The 22,626-nt window shown below is 38.6% G+C and overlaps 1 protein-coding gene across 1 annotated transcript in view; it reads left to right on the top strand.

Annotated features, from left to right (window-relative positions):
* Trpc5 (transient receptor potential cation channel subfamily C member 5) overlaps positions 1-19,091 on the top strand; it is a 175,798-nt gene extending 156,707 nt beyond the window's left edge. The window contains exons 4-11 of the mRNA XM_090326750.1: positions 136-472; positions 1,984-2,123; positions 6,129-6,451; positions 11,004-11,199; positions 14,952-15,155; positions 15,403-15,444; positions 16,615-16,704; positions 17,330-19,091. Coding sequence (XP_090182876.1) covers positions 136-472; positions 1,984-2,123; positions 6,129-6,451; positions 11,004-11,199; positions 14,952-15,155; positions 15,403-15,444; positions 16,615-16,704; positions 17,330-18,022 — 2,025 coding nt within the window. The 3' untranslated portion in view covers positions 18,023-19,091. The remainder of the gene's footprint in view (positions 1-135; positions 473-1,983; positions 2,124-6,128; positions 6,452-11,003; positions 11,200-14,951; positions 15,156-15,402; positions 15,445-16,614; positions 16,705-17,329) is intronic.
* Positions 19,092-22,626: the final 3,535 nt, after the last annotated feature.

Below are 22,626 nucleotides of genomic sequence, written 5' to 3'. Positions count from 1 at the left end.
AGAACATGGAAAATAAGTTTCCTCTTGGGATCAGCCATATAGCCTCTTTCTGGGGTGATATGTGTGAAAATGTGAAAGTAGACTGCCTCTTGAGTACCCTAATAATATAACTTGTTCTCTTATATTTTTTTTCAGTTTGTTGCTCAACCCAATTGCCAACAGTTGCTTGCCACCCTGTGGTATGATGGCTTCCCGGGATGGCGGCGGAAACACTGGGTTGTCAAACTTCTGACATGCATGACCATTGGATTCCTGTTTCCTATGCTGTCTATAGCCTATCTAATCTCACCCAGGAGCAATCTTGGACTGTTCATCAAGAAACCTTTTATCAAATTCATTTGCCACACAGCATCCTATTTGACTTTCCTCTTCATGCTTCTCCTGGCTTCTCAGCACATCGTCAGGACAGACCTTCATGTGCAAGGGCCTCCCCCAACTGTTGTAGAATGGATGATATTGCCTTGGGTTCTAGGTAAGTGAAAGAGCCCAGGAACAATGGCTACACTGCCTTTTAAATTTGTCTAAAGAAAATCTTAGGCGCAGAAAGTGTGGCCTGTTGGTAAAATGCTTGCCTAGCATGCACGAAGCCCTGGGTTCAAGTCCTCAGTAGAAAAAGCCAGAAGTGGTAGAGTTCTAGCCTTGTGAAAGGCCAAGGACAGTGCTCAGGCCCTGAGTTTAAGCCCCAGGACTGGCAAAAAAAAAAAAAAAAAATAGAATGAATGGCAATAGACTCTCCAAATATAACTATCATCCAAGTCTATGGCACTTAAATTCTGGTCTGAAAATCAGTACTCTATGTATTAACTAGCAGCTTCTGAGACATCTTAAATCACACCTGAGAGCTGAAAGTTCAATGTTCCCCAGTTGGTACACATGCACTTACAAGTCCTTGTGAAGTGCAGCCTTTGACTACAGCCATAGCTTTTGACTGAGACACCAATTTCATCAGGAAAAATTCCACAAAACCCTCAGACACTGAGACGAAAGAAGAGGGTCCTAAATTATCTGGGGGCTCACTGCCTAGATTCAGTTCCACTATCTAATAATATGGTTCATGGACATCTTGTTCTAAGAAATGATGGGATGTGTTACTTTCAGAATCTACTAGAACATAGTGACTGTGTGTTATATTGATCTAATCTGTACCTTCCAAATTGGGAAGATTGACTCAGATAGCTTTAGCCTAGTGGTAGAGTGCTTGCTAGCATGCAGGAAGACCTGGATTTGATTTCTTGGTACCACATACATAGAAAAACCTAGAAGTGGTGCTGTGGCTCAAAGAGTAGAGCCCCAAGGACAGTGCTCAGGCCCTGAGTTAAAGCCCCAGGACTGGCAAAAAGAAAGGAAAGAAAGAAAGAAAGAAAGAAAGAAAGAAAGAAAGAAAGAAAGAAAGAAAGAAAGAAAGAAAGAAAGGAAGAAAAGAAAAGAAAGAAAGAAAGAAAGAAAGAAAGAAAGAAAGAAAGAAAGAAAGAAAGAAAAGAGAAAGAAAGAAAATGCTTTGTGCCTCACACCAGTAATGCTAGCAATTCAGGAAGTTGAGACCTGGAAGGATTGTGATTTTCAGAGCCAGCTTGGGCAGAGAAATCTTCAACTACTGGTTCTAATTAATTAATTGACAACTTTATCACCAAGTAAACAACAAAACACAAGCTGGAAGTGTGGCTATAGACAAAGGTAGAAGCAAGAAAACCATGTAGAACTGAGTCCTGAGCTCATATCCCAACACAGTAGGACAAAAAGGCAAGAATATTCAAGTAACTATAGGAAAAATTAGTAAGAAGGACCCAGAACCATACATCTTATGGGCATCATTATGAAAAGCCTATCATGTATGACTAGTTCATCATTGAGAGTTAAAATAGGAAAGAGGAGTGGAGAAATAAGTGCTACTCTGGAATTCACCTTCATGTACTGGACAGAAGACTTCTAGGAATACTAGAACTGCTATGTGTAGATGTAAACTTTTTTGCCATTTTTCTTCAGGTTTCATTTGGGGGGAGATTAAGGAAATGTGGGATGGTGGATTTACTGAATACATCCACGACTGGTGGAACTTGATGGATTTTGCAATGAATTCCCTGTACCTGGCTACGATTTCCTTGAAGATTGTGGCCTATGTCAAGGTAAACTGGAATGGCTGCCATTTTTCTTAAGCAGTTATTTGGTTATGTTAATTTTTTGCATTGAAAGAATACAATTTTAAGCTGGGTGCTGGTGGCTTATGTCTGTAGTCCTATCTATTCAAGAGGCTGAAATCTGAGGATAGTAGTTTGAAGCTAGCCCCAGCTGGAAAATCCATGAGACTCTTATTTCCCATTAACCTCAAAAAGATGGGAGTGGAGCTGTAATCATGTGATAGAACACAAGCCTTGAGCAAGAAAAAAAAAAAAAAGAGTTCAAGACCCAGGAGCAACACTATAAAAGGAACTATGCAATATAGATTTAGGGGAAAAGTAATGGTGAGAGTTCTGTGCATCTGACAAACTGCCACATACACAGACTTTGCCAGGGGGTGGGGGGGAGGGAAATGGGGACCATGTCATGAGAAAGGGTATCAATGTTTGTGAAGTAATGCACCTTCTATCCGGTGAATAATGTAACCCTTATAATAATTACAATAAAAAAAAAACCAGACTTTGCTTCTATGATTTGTAGGCAGTAGCTGCCTAAGCAAAGAAAATGGAACTTTTTTTAATGAATCATCAGCTTCTTAGACGCCCAGGGTAAAGGGTCTTCCACTGTCAGTGCTTAAATCTCCTGTTCTTGCCAAGAAGAATGTTCACTGATGCTTGCATAGGGAAGGGCCAGAAAATTCACTGAATTTGCAATCTCCAAAAACCTATTTAAAGCTTGTCACAGAAATAATTTATATTTGTCCAATATTATTCCCCCCCATGCCACATGCATTGGCAATCCTTCCCTGTGGGGTCACAGAGAACAAGAATGTTCCTTTTCCATAATTGTGCTTCCGGGCATGAAGTCATCTCTCCCTTACCCGCTGAGTCATTGATTCTCAAAGTTAAATATTCCCACTTTCCCTGTACTGTTCTACTATTCTTCATATGAAAGATAGCTGTATCCCAGAAAACTCCACTACAGGCAAAGACATTTAGTAGCCTGCTTTCCTTTAGCACTTTCACAAGCAGGATAATTCCAGCTTTTGACTATTACCCAAGCCATACTTCTCAATCAACTGAGAAATGATCTTCTCTTTCCTTCTCTCTCTCACCCTCTCTCACACACACACACACACAACCTTGATGCAATCCCCATAGAAGGTAAAGCTTGAATTTTAAGACACTGGGAGTTAGTAGAGTACGAATATTGAAAGCATTCATGAAACATTTTTGCAAGGAACCCCAGAGTATGCCTTATGCACGTGGTGATCATTTAATACATACTAACAATTTCCATAAAAGGAAAACTGATGTGAAAAATGGAAAAAAAATGCTCCCTTTAGAAGTGGTATGGATACACTAGTGACACTACAAGAATTTCTAGGTTTTGCTTAGTCATGTTTAGAATAAATTATGAGGAAAAGGACTGACATTTGGTAGAATGAAAAAAAAATATGTGCATAAATGCTCAGCATTACCTAACCATATAATTTATCCACTTTACTGGTGAGATTTCCAAAGAGCTACAGATTTCCCCACCACTTTATTAAGCTGGTGAATTTCTCCTCAGTGCATAACTTAAAGAAGACATGGTATATGAAGAAACAAGAATGTAATAATAACTTGGAAATGGGCTGGATCTGATCCTGTCACCTACAGATGCATTCCCAGTCTGGGATGACTCCCTAAGCAGACCAAACCAACCATTGCTGCATTGGTGGCACATGGAATGGCCAAGAGATGACTTATACATAAAGAAAGTCATTGGCCAGGAGTTTGGCCAAGTGGTAGAGTGCTTGCCAAGCATGCATGAAGACCCAGGTTTGATTCCTTAGTACCACATATATAGGAAAACTAAGTGGTGCTGTGGCTCAAGTGGTAGAGCTCTACCCTTGAGAAAACCCAAGAACAGTGCTCAGATCCTAAGTTCAAGCAAACATACATGGATTTCTAATATGAGAGCCCAAAGGACTAAGTTTGTCTTGTACAATGAGTCTTCTAAGGTTCTTCTTCGGCTCAGACAGTGGGCCATAGATGCTCCTACAGTGTCTTTGAAACATAAGGTTCTAGAAAACAGTTGTATCAGAGGTCAGCAAACTCATTTCTGTGGACCAAATCTGGCTTAGTGCCATTCCATTTGTTTATATATTATCAACGTTGCTTTCATACTTTATAAAGAAGAACTGAGTAGTGGCAAAAGGGAACATACAGTCCACAAACCCAAACAAAAGCATTTTCTAGCCATTGACAAAAAAAAAAATTGCAGACATATATTTTAGATGGCTTGATGTTAATTTCCTGTACTCACATGCTAAGCAATACATATGACTTCTACAGAGGTATATATGCAAAATACAAATTTTCCATGAGAATAATCTTTCATATTTCTAAGTGTTCTGGAAATCTAAGTTGATTAACCTATGAGTAGCAGAATTCTGTAGTTACTCTTCTAGGTGTGGAGATAGAAAATCCACAAGGATAAGATTCCCCTTCTCAAGGCTAGAGCTCTACCACTTTAGCCTCAGCACTACTTCCGGCTATTTTCTATGTATGTGGTACCAAGAAATCAAACCCGGGTCTCCGTGCATGCTAGGAAGCACTCTACCACTAGGCCAAACTGCAGGCTCGATTTTTTTTTTTGCCTGTCGACGGTCTTGAACTCAGGGCCTGAGCACTGTCCTTAGGCTTTTCTCAAGGCTAGAGCTCTACCACTGTGCCACAGCACCAATTCCAGCTCTTTTCTATGTATGTGGCACAAATGAATCAAACCGGGTCTTTGTGCATGCTAGGCAAGCACTCTACCACTAGGCCAAACTCCCAGCCCTGTCCTTTAATTTTTTTAATGAATATTTCCTTCCTTGTATGTATATTCCCATTCATAATCACAGGGTTATACATATGTATATATACATATATATGTATGTATAATCTAAGTTATCTAATGATCTTGTTTAATTAAAAGAGATATTAGTCATAGAAATTCAGAATGTTAAATCTGGAAGGAACATCAAACTCAGATTCCTGCTCTTATTAGTGAGGAAGCTGACATTTAGGCTGGTTATGTGAATTGTTCTAAGGTCCACTTATGCTTTTACAATTATATTTGAATCATGAAAATGCTCAAATGAAATTTTGTTGTATGTTTTCTAAAGACAGTTCTACACATCCCACAATATATCTAAATTGAATGTAAACTCTTAGCAATGCACTAGATCTTGGTTTAATAGTCCTTAAATAGTTTTACTTCTGACTTCCATTTTTTCAAGAACCTAATATGAAGTTAATTCATCTAACATTTATTTTGCATCTTCTAGGTACCCAGCTATAATCTACACAAAAGCAGCAAGCATGAATCATGTTGTTTATCATATTCAGATATATAAATTAATCATTGATTTTTGACTGTGCCATTTGTGGTAATGTTAGAATATTACTGCTTAAAATTCAGAAGAAAACTCTGATGACGAGATCCCAAAGGAAGTTCTCTAAGGCCCCAGCCACAGTCAGCACAGAGAAATGACAAACACCTCACACTAACAAGGCTGAATCTACTTTTGTCCTTGAATAACTGCAGTTACTATGGATCTCAGACCCAATGGAGGGACTGAGGGAACAGATCGGGTTTGAAATCTCATTAAGAAACAGAGTGAACTGTGCCTTCTACCTTGGGCACAACACTGGCTGAATTTTAGCAGCATTCTCTAACAAACCTGGTAAACCAAGTTCAAAAATGTCTATTGATAAACCACAGGTGGCTACTCCAGATGAATGCTCCAAGATTCATGCTGCTATGTACTTATGCTGGGTATGTATTTGGATTGGAGTAGGAGGCAGATAGTAGTGCTCACTGAATATAGCAAAAAGGCAGTGTCATGTTATTGTCTTATATAAGTGTTTGATGTGTATTATTATGGTGGCTTTATTTGAATATGGAAGGGTTAAGGGGGGAAATTTGACAAATGCTTACTGTACTTCTCATCTTAAATGCTATTTCTTTTTTTCCCCCACCAGTATAATGGTTCTCGTCCAAGGGAGGAATGGGAAATGTGGCACCCAACTTTAATTGCAGAGGCACTCTTCGCAATATCCAACATTTTGAGTTCCTTGCGTCTCATATCCCTGTTCACAGCCAATTCCCACTTAGGGCCTCTACAGATCTCTTTGGGACGCATGCTTCTTGATATCCTCAAATTCCTCTTTATCTACTGTCTGGTACTACTGGCTTTTGCAAATGGACTGAACCAGCTTTACTTTTATTATGAGACCAGAGCTATCGATGAGCCTAACAACTGCAAAGGGATCCGGTGTGAGAAACAGAACAATGCCTTCTCCACGTAAGACTCCTCAGTCTATTATTCTGCTCTTTTTATGCCTTTTACTTTTTTGTCCTATTTTAAGCACCAAGATTCAACACTACATCCTGGCTGTAGGCAAAGCTTACTATGGACCCACTCAAAGAGTATGAGGTGGAAAAAGGTCTTTGCTTACAATGGACTGAGAGAAAGAAAAGTTGAGGACAGAGGACAGAAAAAGAAATGTGCAGACTCCCAGAAACACAACTATAAAGAGTCCATTGTGAAGTGTAGTTTTGGTGAATGTGTACATACACTGTGTTGTAACATTAATCTTTATCACTGCAAGCATTCATTTGGACAGTATAAAATACAGAATACATTGTCCTTATCTAGAGTTTTCCTTGTGTATTACAGAACCTCAGAACATCTTGTTCCTATCTAAGTATAACTTTTATCCATTTACCAGACTTTTCCCATTCTCCACTCTATCCTCAGCGTGAGATCCTGCAGTATTTTTCTAGTTGCCTTACTTTCCATATAACATCCTTTAGCTCTACAAGTCAGTCCAGCGGACTGACATTCAAGAATGATGGTAAACAAAAAAGGTCAGGATAAAGCATTATGGTGCTTGTATAATTCCTAAACTTGGAAAACTGAGTTGGGAAGATAACAAGTTTATAAACACTGTGAGCTATATAGACAATTCAAGTTCAACCTGGCTTGCATAGTAAGAAACTTGTCTCAGAAGAACAAAAAAGGGCCAGGCACAGAGATTTCTACTTGACCAAACATATCAGTGATAGGGAAAAATCTATCTGTGCTAGCTAACCTATCCATCTTATTTACCTCTAGTACTATTTCTTAACACAGGTTTAAAAAGTACACGGTTGAGGGCCGGGAGTTTGGCCTAGAGGTTGAGTGCTTGCCTAGCATGCACGAAGACCCAGGTTTGATTCCTCAGTACCACATACATAGAAAACAACCAGAAGTGGTGCTGAGGCTTATGTGGTAGAGCTCTAGCCTTGAGAAAGTCCAAGGGCAGTGCTCAGGCCCTGAGCTCAAGCCCAGGACTGGCAAAAAAAAAAGAAAAAAGAAAAAAAAAGGAAAGAAAAGTACACAGTTGAGGGTTGGGAGTTTGGCCTAGTGATAAGACTGTTTGCCTAGCATGCATGAAGACCTGGGTTCAATTCCTCAGTACCACATACATAGAAAGAACCGGAAATGTTGCTGTGGCTCAAGTGGTAGAACCCTAGCCTGAGAAAGTCCAAGGATAGTGCTCAGGTCCTGAAGTCAAGCCCCAGGACTGGCAAAATTTTTTTAAAAAAATACACAATTCAGTGGCATGTTAATGCCACCATTTAAAAGGTGTCCATGTACAGAAGTTGTCAGAGTATATTGGCTACACACATTCTTACCCTTGCTATCATTCAATGATCTCTGCAGGATGATACTCATATGAACTGAATTTCAAACAGTTGGCTCATACTGTTGTCCATTGTGTAACACTCCCCTGTCTATCCAATAGACCATAGCTCCATCTCCTCCCAGAAATCAGGCCAAAATATTAGGTGGAAATGGAGAAAAGAAGAAAAATAAATTGGCCAAGAGTTAGTACTGTTTTGTTAGGCCTACCAAGAGGGCAGAATGGTAGCTTGCCACTTTCTTAGTGCTTCAGTATAACTGCTTCCTCTCCTAAATGTCACTGCAGAGAGAACTCAGTCAGCTTGTTTTCAATAGAATGAGAAATTTTGTAGTGGTTGGAGCACCAGGAGACTGCATTTGTTCCCATCAAAATGTTCCACAGGCTTGACCACCTGAATGCAAAGTGCTTTCCAGGAGGCCATGTTTTTTATGGGAACTCTGCTGGGAATGTTTATGAAAGACCTTCTTGAAAGCCCTGATACCAACTGACATTTTGCTTCCTTCACCTGCCCAGCAGGGGCAACTGCCAAAAATGGACACCTGTGTTATACAAAATTATATCTTCAGGTGTCAGTTATGGAGAAACATTGTTATGTGGGAGCCAAATCAGCAGGGATATTACCTCAATTTTCCCACTTATCTGGTGTTTTTTTCCCCCCTCTACATTAAGGCCTGATTCAGATTTATATTTTCATCTAAATGCTTCAATTCAGGCAATTTGAATTCTTACTAAAGTATATCTTGCTCAGTCAGACTATCAGAAAGATTCAGATTTTAGTGGATTCTACTACATAAAAATAGGGAATGTTCTTTATCCCTGCCACAAAGTTCAAAGGGAATTCTTTTTCCTTGCTGACAAGCACATGTGATCATGGTTCAAAGCCAGCCTGGCACAAAAATTCATGAGATTCTTATCTCCAATTAACCACTAGAGAACAGGAAGTGGTGTTGTAACTCCAAGTGGTAGAGCTCAGGCCTTGAGCTGAAGAGCTCAGGAACAGTGCCCGTGCCCACAACCAACCAAAAAAAAAAAAAAAATCTGTATCCATCATTGGAAAAACTAGCAGTAGAACAGTACATTTAACATCAAACATTACAGTTTAGTTGTTGCAGCTATAATGAATAAAAAAAATATAATATATACATTCAGGACAATCACCAGCCCCTACCAACATTCTGATGACATTTGCCTTTTTGTCATACAGTCAGCTAATCATTACTGAAAGCCTCGTGTGAATGTACTCAACTTGCTGATTCCTTTAACTGATGTTTTTTCTATGTATGTGGTACCGAGGAATTGAACCTGGGTCTTCGTGCATGCTAGGAAAGACTCCCAGCCCAAGTTTTCTGATTTTCAAGGCCTGCACACACTCTCATCTCACAGATGATTCCAAAATGGTTCACCAATTGGTACTTACTTATATCAAAGTAAAAGCAGAGAATAGAAGTAGAGAATAAAATAGTGGTTAACAGAGGTAGGAAATGGGGGTGAGGGAAAGGAGAGAAATTGGCCACTTGGGATAATACTGCAGTTGTTAAAAAGAAGGAATGTTGGCCAGTGGGCACAATGTGACAGTTGAATAGAAACAAGAGGTCTGGGTGTTCTATGGCACATAGGGAAACTTAGATAAAAGTACAATGAACAACACATTCCAAAACATGAGAGTTTTGAATGTTCCTCCCTGCAAACAAGTGGTAAGTTCTTGAAGAGATGAAGATAGTAATGGCCTTGTTCTGATTACACAGTGTACCACCATCTTATACAATGATTATGTCTTGAACAAATAAAATAGAGGAGCAGAGCATGTAGCCTAGTGGTAGAGTGCTTGCCTAGCATTCACAAAGCCCTGGGTTTGATACATCGGTACCACATACACAGAAAAGGCTGAAAGTAGTTCTATGGCTCAAGGGGTAGAATGCTAGCCTTGAGCAAAAAGAAGCTCAGCAATAATGCCCAGATCCTGAGTTCAAGCCCCAGGACTGGAAAAAAAAAAATAGAACAGGGAAAAAGAATTTAGCTTAATTTTTAGTGATAGTTGAGCTGAGCTATTAATAATGACAAGAAATAAGAGGAACTTTTTTTTTTTTTTTTTTTTTGCCGGTACTGGCTCCCAGGGCCTAAGCACTATCCTTGGGCTTTCTCAAGGCTAACCTTCTACCACTTGAATAAAATTTTCTATAAAAATGCAAAAAAAAAAAATCAAGGAGAAGAACAACACACTCCAGAAAAGTTGAAGTGTCCATCTTGTATCTCTTTTGTGTGCATGGGAAATGGCTATTTTATGTTATCCAGAAGTGGCCTGTATTTTAAGGCTGTGTCAAGATTTGTGAATAAGGGGAAAGAAACCCTTAACACCAAAAGCATAACATTGCCGTTCCATATTTGACTGTGGAGAATTAGACAGTAAATAATAATGGACAAAGCTATCTATCATTGGGTAGATGTAGTTTCGTACGCGGACTCAGCACCTGAGTGTCCCTGAAGAAGTCAACCTCTGTCTGGCTGTTTCCTCATTAGAAACCAACTTTTACAAAGATCTCAGGATAATATACATAAAAGTGCATAATATGCTTATATATAGTACGTTTCCAATAATAATGCATATTAATAAAGCATATAAGCATTCAGTTAGCAGTTCATAGAACAGATATCAAAATCATCCTTTGGACTTACCACCATTTGACCTTGTGAGAGCCATAAAAAGAACTATGAGAAATGGTAACTTGTGCATTGGGGTGTAACTCAGTGACAGAGCACATGGTTCACGTGTTTGAGGCTGTAGGTTTCATGCTCAGCACCAAAAAGAAAGAAAAAAAGGTGATTTGCTTTACATTCATTCAGCTAACAAATGTCACAGTTGAGATTTCAACCCAAGTACAATATAGCCCCAATTCCACATTCTTCACTGCATTTGCTGCCCCTGCATAATTATAATGATAGATCACTTGGTATAAAGAATGAAAGAAATAAACCGGGCAAATGTTTAGGTTATGTGTAAGCTGAGAAAATAGCGATATTCCAAGTAGAAGAGCAAAGTGTAAGACATAGAAACAAGAACAAAGTGACCTAGTTATCAGTTGTATTAGGGACAAGATCAAAATATTGTAAGCTCATCACTATACATGTTGCAAATTACAGATGGCCTCTGTTTATCCTCTTTTCTTTCAGGCTCTTTGAAACCCTACAGTCACTCTTCTGGTCTGTATTTGGCCTTTTAAATCTCTATGTGACCAACGTGAAAGCCAGACATGAGTTCACTGAGTTTGTTGGAGCTACCATGTTTGGAACATACAATGTCATCTCTCTGGTAGTGCTGTTGAACATGCTAATTGCTATGATGAACAACTCCTACCAGCTTATTGCTGTGAGTAAAGGGGCTTTCCAAGGGTGCTTACTTTGGTTTCAGGAAGTCTTACAATGCCATAGAACCCATTGCAAGTTCATTGAAAGGAAATCATCTGCTTTAGTTAACATACATTTGCTTTTTCAGTTGTTAGATTGGCTTCTTTCTTTCCGAGACAATTCTGTTTAGATTCTGAGCCTACTAAACCTTAGCAACATAGCCAGGACTGTTAATGAGTTATTAATGACTTTCTTGCCACTTGTTGAAAATATTTTTAAAACTTTAGAGCTCGTTCTTTTGCCTTAGATTTAAAAAAAGCGATTAGAGTACAATAGACCACACAATTTAGCACTGCACTAATCTCCAAGGTGATAGTTAATTGGAGATTGGCGTTCTAGTGACTTTCTTACCCTGGGTGGCTTTGAACAGTGATCTTCAGACCCAACCTCCTAAGAAGCTAGGAATACAGGTGTTGGCCATTGATAGCCTGCATATTCAGCTGATCTTAAACTCCTGATAGAATGCAGGATAATAGCCCACTTTCCAAAGTGAGAACTTCATATACATAGATGGCCTTTCTTCAGAAAATGAGGCTATTTCTTTTGATCAACATAGGTAAATAATTGTGAAACAAGTGTAATGGGAAAAAATTTAATTTAAAAACCGATAACTTTGTCTCTATTGTTTATAATGGGAATAACATGGATTACTTACTTTTTAGGGCCTGTTTTCTTCATCCAATAAGTCAATGAATTGGAATTGATCATCATGAATATTCTTGTCAGTCTGTGTGTCTGTGGATGAATGGAATAGGCTGACACATCCTTCGTAGCTCTGGAATTCTGTTTATCTGTTGTTCTTGAAATGTAATATAATTCCATTTTTATTTGCTCACTTTCCCCTCTCCTCCCCACCTCTCTTTTCCTCCCTCCCTCTTTCACTTTTTCCCTTCCCTCCTAGTGTGAATCTAGAAGCTAGATAGGGTAGGCATGGAATCTCAGAGGTTGATTTTTCTTTCCCCTCAAGTACCCTAATGTACCTAACGTACCCCTGGGCCTGGGTGTTGTCCCTGAGCTCTTCAACTCAAGGCTACCACCCTACCCTTGAGCCAAGCCCCACTTCCTTTTCTAGAGGTTAATTAGAGAAAAGAGTCTCAGGTCCTTTTGTGCTCAGGCTGGCTTTGAACCTTGATCACCAGATCTCAGCCTCCTAAGTAACTACGATTACAGGCCTGAGCCATCACGCCTGGCTCTTGAATATAATCTTTATAAGGACCTACCTTGATATTGTGTGGGCTTCTACAGAAATAGAAAGCACTAAAGATCAATTTCTTCTGCTTCAAAAGGCATCACGGCTGACAGTCTAGATCGAGATTCAGCATTCTGCACTTCGAATCCAGTTCATGCACATTCTGCTTCAGAGTCCAAGAAGTCTAGCTAATATCAGTCTGGTGAACAATTGAACTCTTTATCAACAATTCATACAGGAATTAGAGCTATGGTAATCTGGCTCCAGAAATCTGGAGTGATCTGTATTACTCTGCGAGAGGAGACTCTACATGGGTGATGTACAAAGTTATCCTCAAGGTATACTGAAGCAGGGATAGCTCCATGTCTGTCCTATTGGTTTCCCATTAGCATTACCCAAGTGAAGCTGGTCATGCTATATGTTACTGTTATTTTCAATGAAGAATTAATGACTCCCTTCTTTATCTTTGAAGCTCTCTTAAGCTACTGTTCTTGATACACATATCCATGTATATCAAGTAGATTTTCTTGATCCTATTTTCCTAAGAGTCAGTCATAGTAAAATATTAGATGGAATAGATGACCCAGTCCCAGAGTTTATATTAGGTCCTATTTTTTCCCTCAGACCCACATTCAAAGCCTGGAGCTCATGATAAGCTGTTATCACACCTCATTCAGTAAATTATTAAGAACTCTTGGTGGGAAGGAAAAAGAACCCTTCAGTTTTTTAGCTGGCTGCTGTGTAGTGCTCACCCGAATGCTGTCTATAAGTAAACAGCATGGGCCTCACTGAGGCACAGCTGCTTGCTGGCTTGAAGAGAATCCAAATCTATAGGATTAGTTGTATCCCTTAGGATGGCAGCGTGTGCAGGCTCAGATGATGAATAGACCATGCAAATGAAGACATTCATCTAAACAAACCTGGCACAGCCAAAATAGCAGACAAGGATCGGAAGAGCTATTGCACACCACTGAAGTGAAGTGCCAAAGAAGGCAGGTGGTCTCTCCACCCACCCCCAGTCATCTGGGGACAATCTCAGAATCACAAATTATACATATGTGTGTATATATATATATATAAATAGGGAGAGAGAGAGAGAGAAATTCCATGTCTTAGATATTATGAACTATTCTTTAATATGTTAACCTTACCTCATTTGGGCATATACCTGGAAGTTGGAGAGCTGGGTCATAATCTCCATAATTGTTATTTTAGTTTTTCTTCTAATGTCAGTGTATGAGAATTCTTTTTACTCCACATTCTCACCAGTATTTGCTATTTAAAAAAAACACAACAAGGCAATGTCTTGATAAGTTCTGTTCTCAAATGGATAAGAATATCTTATCTCCTCCCTTTCTGCCTAGAGCCCAAGTCCAATGCTCAGCCTTAATCATCCCCCTCAGATTTCTCAGGGTCTCCCCTTCTATGTACAATTCATATGCTGAAGTTAAGCAAGTTAAGGAGAACATGGACATTCAGATATTTTGCGTGAATATGCACTGATAAAAATTTATGCTTATGTATTATGTGTTGATATCTAAATTTTTCATAAATTTAAATAGTGCAAAGGATGTAATTTCTGAAATATGGTAGACTGACATTTGAAAAAAAACTATCCTGTTATTCATTTAAATGTATCTAGTGGAGTCTGAATGCTATAATGATTTGTTACTCACAACCAACTATATGTTTAAAAAAATAAATGACTAAAGTACTCTTTCAAAACAGGAAGTTCCATGGTTCTATTACCTCCTTGAATTATTTCCACATATTTCTTCTTTAGGCTCTATCCTTTTAGATAATTCTTGAATTGCAAGTCTTTTGCTATTTTGCCATACATACATATACACACACACATATATATATACATTTTTTTTTTGCAAGTCCTGGGACTTGAACTCAGGGCTTGACTGCTGACCTTGGGCTTTCTCAAGTCTACAGCTCTACCATTTGAACCACAGCCAACTCTAGGCCAAACTCTTGGCCTACCCTTTTTCTTTTTTTTGGGCGGGTGGGGGGCAGTCCTGCAGCTTGAACTCAGGGCTTGCGCACGATCCTTCGACACTTTTTGCTCAAGTTTAGCACTCTGCCCACTTGAGCAACACAATTTCTGGCTTTTTCTGTGTTAGGCAAGCACTCTATTACTAAGCTACACTCCATATCTATCTATCTATCTATCTATCTATCTATCTATCTATCTATCTATCTATCTATCCATCTATAGATTTTGGGGGGGGGAGCAGTCATGGCTTGAGCTCAGGGCCTGAACACTATCTTTGGACTTTCTCAAGGCTAGAGCTCTACCGCTTGCAGCTCAGCACCACTTCTGGATTTTTTCTATACATGTGGTACCAAGGAATCAAAGCCGGGTCTTGCCACATACACAGAAAAAGCTGGAAGTGGTGCTATCTATGGCTCAAGAGGCTAGCCTTGAGCAAAAGAACCTCAGAGATAGTACCCGGGCCCTGAGTTCAAGCCTCAGAATGGGTAAATAAATAATCAATCTGAACCTTTGTCTTTCATAGGATCATGCTGATATTGAGTGGAAGTTTGCAAGAACAAAGCTCTGGATGAGTTATTTTGATGAAGGTGGTACTTTGCCACCTCCTTTCAACATCATCCCCAGTCCTAAATCATTTCTATATCTTGGTAACTGGTTCAACAATACTTTCTGCCCTAAAAGAGATCCTGATGGTAGACGGAGAAGGCACAACTTGAGAAGTTTCACAGTAAGACTTTTCAAACTTTCTACTTAAATAAATATTTTCTTCCCTTTCTTATTTCTAACAGTCCCTTTCTAACAATATAACATCATTACAAACTCATTTACTCTTTGTGGATCTATCAAGCAAGAGCACTTATATCATTCTCCTGTCCTAATACTGGAAAATATACTAGGATGGGTGGGTAGGAAAATATATTGGGATTGGTGGGTAAAGTAGACTGTTGATTTAATCTATTTGTTCTCAATTACAGGAACGCCATGCTGACAGCCTGATACAAAATCAACATTATCAGGTAAAGATTCCTCTCAAGACTAGGTGCAATGGTTTTGGAGACTCCCCAAGATATATAACATTTTCCCAGCTGGATCAACAATATTCATAATTTGGAAAGCTATCATTTATTTTTTTGGCCAGTCCTGGTCATGAGCTCAGGGCCTGAGCACTGTCTGTGGGTTTTCTCAATGGTATAGCTCTGCCACTTGAGCCACAGCACCACTTCTGGCTTTTTTCTATATGGTATCGAGGAATTGAACCTGGGTCTTTGTGCATGCCGTGCAAACACTCTAAACAAGACCAAACTCCCAGCCTGTATCAGTTTTGAGATTAAAATAGGGTATGTGGTTGGATAATCAGTCAACAACTATTTAGCACCTACTGTATATCAGATACAAAAACACTAGAAAAGTCACCGTGAACAATCACTGTGAATAAGACACAATGTCTCCCCTTTTGAAGTTTATCATACAGCCATTAGTATTAAAATTAAGTGATTAGAAGTATAAAACCTGCTGTGAACGAAAAAACACAGGGTAATGGGACTACATCATACAATAGCAATATATAACAGGAAGATATCTTTAATGAAGTTAAAGTTTTATATTAAGAACTTAAAGCCATAAGTGGTTCTGTGGCTCAAGTGGTAGAGCTTCCTAGCCTTAAGGAAAGCCAAGGACAGTGCTCAGGTCCTGAGTTCAAACCCCAGGGCTAGACAAAAAAAAAAAAAAAAAAAAAAAAGGAACTCAAGCAAAAAAAAATAAAAAAATATGGTGTTAGGGACATGCCTCAAGTGCTAGATAATTTACTACCAAAACATGGCCCTGAGTACAACTCCATAACAAGACCACACAGAAAAACATTAAAATATCTTGATTATCACCCTTACAATAAAATTAAATGTAAAAATAAAGATTTGAATGTAAATCTTGCAAAAAAATAAAAAAAAAATATCTTGATTGCAAATTTTATCAAGAGGCTCTCGTCTTATTGGCACTAATGTTTAATATAGCCTGAAGGGAAAGAATATTGACAATGGCCAATTAGGGTATTCTCAGTCTAAAAAGGGTAGATTTGTATTGCATAGATTGCCTGGGCATGTTTTATTTCTGGTATAGTGCTTGTTTCCTTGATAGCTTCAGAAGGAAACTGAATGCCTATTTATGTTTTGTTTTGTTTTCAATTTTAGGAAGTTATCAGGAATTTAGTCAAAAGATATGTGGCTGCCATGATAAGAAATTCCAAAACAAATGAGGGGCTAACAGAAGAAAATTTTAAGGTAACTTAATCATGAAGCCCTTTCTTTGATAGTCATCTGTATAGCTAGGGATTGAACCACTGCCTGAAACATGTTAGACAAATGCTTTGGCACTGAGATACACTCTAGCTCTACCTTCTCATTTATTTATTTATTTGTTTGTTTAATTTTGCCGGTGTTGGGCTTAAACTCAGGACATGAGCACTGTCCTTGGACTTTCTCAAAGCTAGAGCTCTACCACTTGCGCCTCAGCACCACTTCTGGCATTTTTGTATGTATGTGGTATTGAGGCATCAATCCCGGGTCCTGCCACATACACAGAAGAAAAAAAAACTGTTATTATATTGAAAATCTTAAGAAACTCTACCATTAAATATTAAAATGTTCATACAATATTAGGAACTAATATTAGGTATCATGAACTAGCCAGAGCTACTAAGCATTAATGTAAGACAGTTATTGTGAACCACAAATCATTTTGTCTCCGGGGCAGTGTGGTGATAGTTTGGGTTATTACAGCAGCATCCAGTAGATACAGGTTGTGATTTGCTCCCAGACAAACCCAGAATATTCCAAAGTATCCTATTTGCCATCTTTGCACTGAAGATCAAGCATCCTGATACAACTGTTTCCTCTCTTCCTCTAGGAATTAAAGCAAGACATCTCCAGCTTTCGATATGAAGTGCTTGATCTCTTAGGAAATAGAAAACCCCCAAAGAGAAGCTTTTCCACTAGCAGCACTGAACTCTCTCAGAGGGATGATATGAATGATGGCAGTGGTGGGGCTCGGGCCAAATCCAAGAGTGTCTCTTTTAATTTAGGCTGCAAAAAAAAGGCCTGTCATGGACCCCCTCTCATCAGAACCATGCCAAGAGCCAGCAGTGCCCAAGGAAAGTCAAAAGCCGAGTCATCAAGCAAACGCTCCTTCTTGGGTCCTTCTTTCAAGAAACTGGGTTTCTTATTCTCCAAGTTTAATGGTCATATGTCTGAACCCAGTTCAGAGCCAATGTACACAATTTCTGATGGACTCGTTCAGCAGCACTATATGTGGCAGGACATCAGATATTCTCAAATGGAGAAAGGGAAAGCAGAGGCGTGTTCTCAAAGTGAAATTAACCTCAGTGAGGTAGAATTAGGTGAAGTCCGGGGCGCTGCTCAGAGCAGTGAATGCCCTCTAGCCTGTTCCAGTTCTCTTCACTGTGCATCCAGTATCTGCTCCTCAAATTCTAAACTTTTAGACTCCTCTGAGGATGTATTTGAAACTTGGGGAGAGGCTTGTGACTTGCTCATGCACAAATGGGGTGACGGACAGGAAGAACAAGTGACAACTCGGCTCTAAGTCCCTATCACCTGTTCTGGAACTCAAGACTAAATTTGTAATTTCCTTGTTGTCAGAGGTGACAGAATGATCCCCTCACTGCCCCATAGAGAGGAGAATGAAACTCCTAAAATGTCCTTCCCCCCATCTTTGATAGCCACATTCTCCAATTTTGTCCTGGTTGTGGTATTATTACTATCGTTTGCCTTTTTATACCTATAGACACTAAATCTTACAGATGTCTTGAAGGGGTCTTGCCCCTAATCAGCTGAGGTGCAGTTGGGTGCTTAACCCTTTTTGCTTTGCTTACTTTTGCTTCCTTGAATCTCCAGGTGCCACTTGCTACTGTTGCTACCCCACAGATTCCTCAACTGCCACAGGATTTCACAAGGCATCTCCCCAACAAGCTTGGGGTGGGGGAGGGTGTTCAGCAGTTTCCACCGCTATCAGAAAAGGCAAATCAATCTGCCTATCTTTATTGCCATTCAGTGCTAAATGCTGCCTATGCTGTTCAAATAAACAGCATCAAAAGGAGGCTGGCTATTGTCAGCTTATGGTTTCTAGATAGTAGGCCTTTCTGTGTTCTCTCTAAACACTACTCTTATTGAAGGCACTGTGAAGCTTTGTGTTTCCTTAAAGATGTGTTAGTTTATTATGTGTGCCAATGAGACAGTACTCTATAGCATCTATCTCACATGTAAAAAGTTAAATTCCTTTCCTCCCTTGATGTATTTCAGTTAACATTTTAAAATTTGATAGCATCAGAATTAGTATTTACAAGGTATACTCTTTTTCAAAAGTTTTACTGCACTGCATTAGTGACCACGTCTCAGAAATTGGCAAGAAAATATAAGTAGCTAGCATAGTTCTTTAGTCCTACCAGCTATTGATAGTTTCAGCCCTTATTGCTATCAAGGGATTTCTATGAGGAAAGCGTGGATTTAAAAATATTCTAATGACAAAAATGACTTTTGGCGAGTTTAATTTTTTTCTGGGAAAAAAACCAACAAAACAAATTTAGGTTTAGGTACCCTAATTCAAGTTGCAGATTTACTATTCAGTAGAATCATATACATATACATATACATATAAATATATATATCATATGTTGCAGATATAACAAGCCCTAGTCAATTCATAGACATATATATGGAATGCAAACTCTACTTAGTCTTCAAGGAAAGCACCATTTACACATCCAAATTAATTATTTCTCTGAATACAGAGGCACAAATTTATAATTAAAGTTATAACAATACCTGCTGGGGAAAAAAGTTGATTTTTTTTAACCAACATTAGCACCAAGAATTTCTTAATCTAACATCTAAAACTGCTATAAATTACTCTCGGATATTAACAATATATAATGACGAAAAGTGAAGTGGGGGAAGACCAAGAAAGTTATGTGTCACTTTTTTTTTCTTTTTGCCAGTCCTGGGGCTTGAACTCAAGGCTTGAGCACTGTCGTTGGGCTTTACTCAAGGTAAGTGCTCTACTACTGGAGCCACAGCAACACTTCCGGCTTTTCTAGGCATGTAGTACTGAGGAAATCGAACCTGGCCTTCGTGCATTCTAGGAAAGCACTCTATCCCTAGGACAAAAACCCAGCCACGTGTTCTTTTAAATGTAACAATAGAAATCCTTCTATATTCTTGAACATTTCTGGTGCTAGTGAAATGAAGGACTTTTCAAAGAACCTTGGACACTACTCTTACTTGAATTGATTCCTATGTCTATTCCTAGTACTGGTGGATGATGATCTAATTGTTCCTCATAGAGAAGAAGTAAATCAGGGAAGGAACAGGAGGAAGTGAAGGTCTTAAAAATAAAAAATTAAAAAAACTCCAAACCAGGCGCAGTGGTTCATGGGTTCATGCCTGTAATGCTTGCTACTCAGGAGGCTGAAATCTGAGGATCAGTGTTCAAAGCCAGACCGGGCACTAAAGTCTGTGAGACTTTAACTCCAGTTAACCATTAGAAAACCAGAAGTGGCGCTGTTGCTGAAAGGGTAGGGTGGCAGCATTGAGATGAAGAGCTCAGGGATAGCGCCCAGGCCTAGAGTTCAAGCCCCATGACCACCACCAACAACAACAACCAAAAAAACCTCAGATCCAGTAAAGAATAATGATACCCATTTGGCTAATATTTGTCCCAGGATAAGTCTTTACTCTTGTCTAAGGTGATCATTTATTCTAATCTAACTTCTCCTTTGATTCAGTAAATGGAACTACAATAAATGGCTTTGACTTTCCATAAGTAAGTTTTGTAAACTTACAGATTCAAGTTTTCCTCTTGTCAAATTTATTTTCAATAATAATAACATCAGGATTCCATTCCTAACTCACACTGATGCTACCAAATAAACAAATATATCTCTATTTCATGAAAAGAAACACATCTTCTTTGTAAATCAGTTTGTTAGAAAAATAAATCCAAAATAAGTCTTCTCAGAAAAGTGTAGAGAAAAGCTATAAAGCACAGTAGTCAATGTCTATTACTGAAAGAAACTAGTGTCCTATTTCATGGGAGTACATTCGTTTTCTGGGCTTATTTGACTTCACTTACTTATGTTGAGGCCTCATTTAGAATGGGGGATAGTTTCCATTTATATGAAAACATCTTTATTAATCCAATATTCCTAGTCAACAAGTACACCCTCCATCTCTTTAGGAAGTACTGGATGCTTTCTAGGCATGTCCCCATTCCTGTATTGCTGGTTAATGTCAAGATAGAGTATGTCTTTTTATTTTTGCCTAGGCCAGACTAGACTATGATTCTTCTATTTATATTTCCCATTAGAAATAGGATGACAGGGGTGTATCACCATCCTCAGCATTTTCTGCTGAAGGGGGTTTCACAAATATTTTGTCCAGGCTGACCTACAAGCACAATCCTTCCTATCTCAGCTTCCTGTAAACCTGGGATGACAGACACATGTAACTGCACACCAGCTACTGGTTGAAATACCGTCACATGAACATTTTGCCCAAGCTGATCGTGAACTGTGACCTACCTGATGTTAACAAGTACGGAAACTAGGATTATAGGCATGGGGACAGCGTACATTCTTTGAATGACTTAATAAATGCAATTTTCAAAATGAACTTTGTAGTTCTTGTGAGAATACAAATTTCCTCTGAACATTACAATGGGAATTTTAGAGAAAAATATGAATTGATACCTTAGCTAGAAAATAAGAATAATAACCATTTTGTATTTGTGTGGCTTTGTCTGGAGGATTCAAGTTGTGTTTTGAGTTAGTTTTAGTAGCAAAGATCTTGATTTGTTAAATTATCTGATAAAAAGCATTTGAATTTAGGCAGAAATCCCTTTTGTTGAAAAATACATAAGACAAATTGCACATATTATTTAAGTTACCAAATATTTAGAAACTTTTATAGACTAGTCAATATAAATGACGAATTGTTTAGACCATCCAAATAACCTCTTCAAACCTACTTTAAAGCTGTCCCTAACTGCAATTCCTAGAAGCTTTGCCTCAAAAATATATTTTAGATTATATCTTTTGCTTGTTTAATTGCTCTAAGCATCTGCTTTGTTGGAATAGAAGTAACCATTAGGGACTACTCCAATCCAATGTGAGCCTTATTTTAGTATAGAGAAATGCTGTTGTAAATGTATTGCCAATGGCCACTTTAAAGGCAATCCTTTGGCTTGCTTTGTTTTTTGGGAAATATAAGTGAAAATTTGGTATATATGCACACCAACACACAAAACCATAATATTTGATTATTTTGGTCTTGATATTTTATACCTTTTAGTAATTACTACATCTTTTTGGAGGAGAAAAACTTTCTCATTGGAAAGATACTTCCTGGACAAATATTATATTGTGAGGTATCAGACTCAGGCCTTCTAGTTTTATGAAAAAATAAAGCATTTAGGTAGGAAAACCCCCTTAAAATGTACATATTTTTGTGGCAGAAATATATTGATAATGTCTACATATGACCTGGAATACTCACCAGTATGCTGCTTGATGGTCCAAAGAAAGAGTGTATCTTCTTAAGAGTTTTGCTTTCTAAAAATGAAATATTGGAAAACAGAGGAGTTAAGTGCTGGCATGATACAGGCATCAAAGCTGGAGGAAATAGTATCTTTAAGGTTTGTATTTGTGTCATTTCCATTTGTTTTTCATAGTCATTTATTCTATCAGAGATGTCCTCCTTTTCTGTTCTTTTGCCATGCTTCTAGCCTAGATGGCTATTTTGGAGATGGAAATTAACTATCTGTCCTGTCCAGGTTTGCCTTGAACTGCTATCCAATGGGTGTCAGTGTCCTGTGTTAGACATGAGCAACCAGAATCTCCACTTTTGTTAAAGCTAAGACATTAATATTAGGGTTATGTGTTATTGCTAACAATGAGAAAAGGCATTTTAATTTCCAACATATCGTACCTTTTGACTTTAGCAAATGTCAAAACTTAATATCCTGTAAGCTGTTCCTTAACTTCCAAATACATGACGTGTACTAACACACACCTGCCCAAGATACTTCCCTGACTGGTACTTCTTACTTTCACTGAAAGTTACCAATCACATGCAAGTCCTTTAAGCTGGACTTGCTCATTTTATATCTTTTCCCATAAAGCAAGATGTAGAAGG

Source organism: Megascapheus bottae, chromosome X (genome assembly GCF_031878675.1).
Source record: "Megascapheus bottae isolate mThoBot1 chromosome X, mThoBot2.hap1, whole genome shotgun sequence".
In the NCBI taxonomy this organism is placed as follows: Eukaryota; Metazoa; Chordata; class Mammalia; order Rodentia; family Geomyidae; genus Megascapheus; species Megascapheus bottae.
This window is presented reverse-complemented; position numbering and strand designations above follow the sequence as displayed.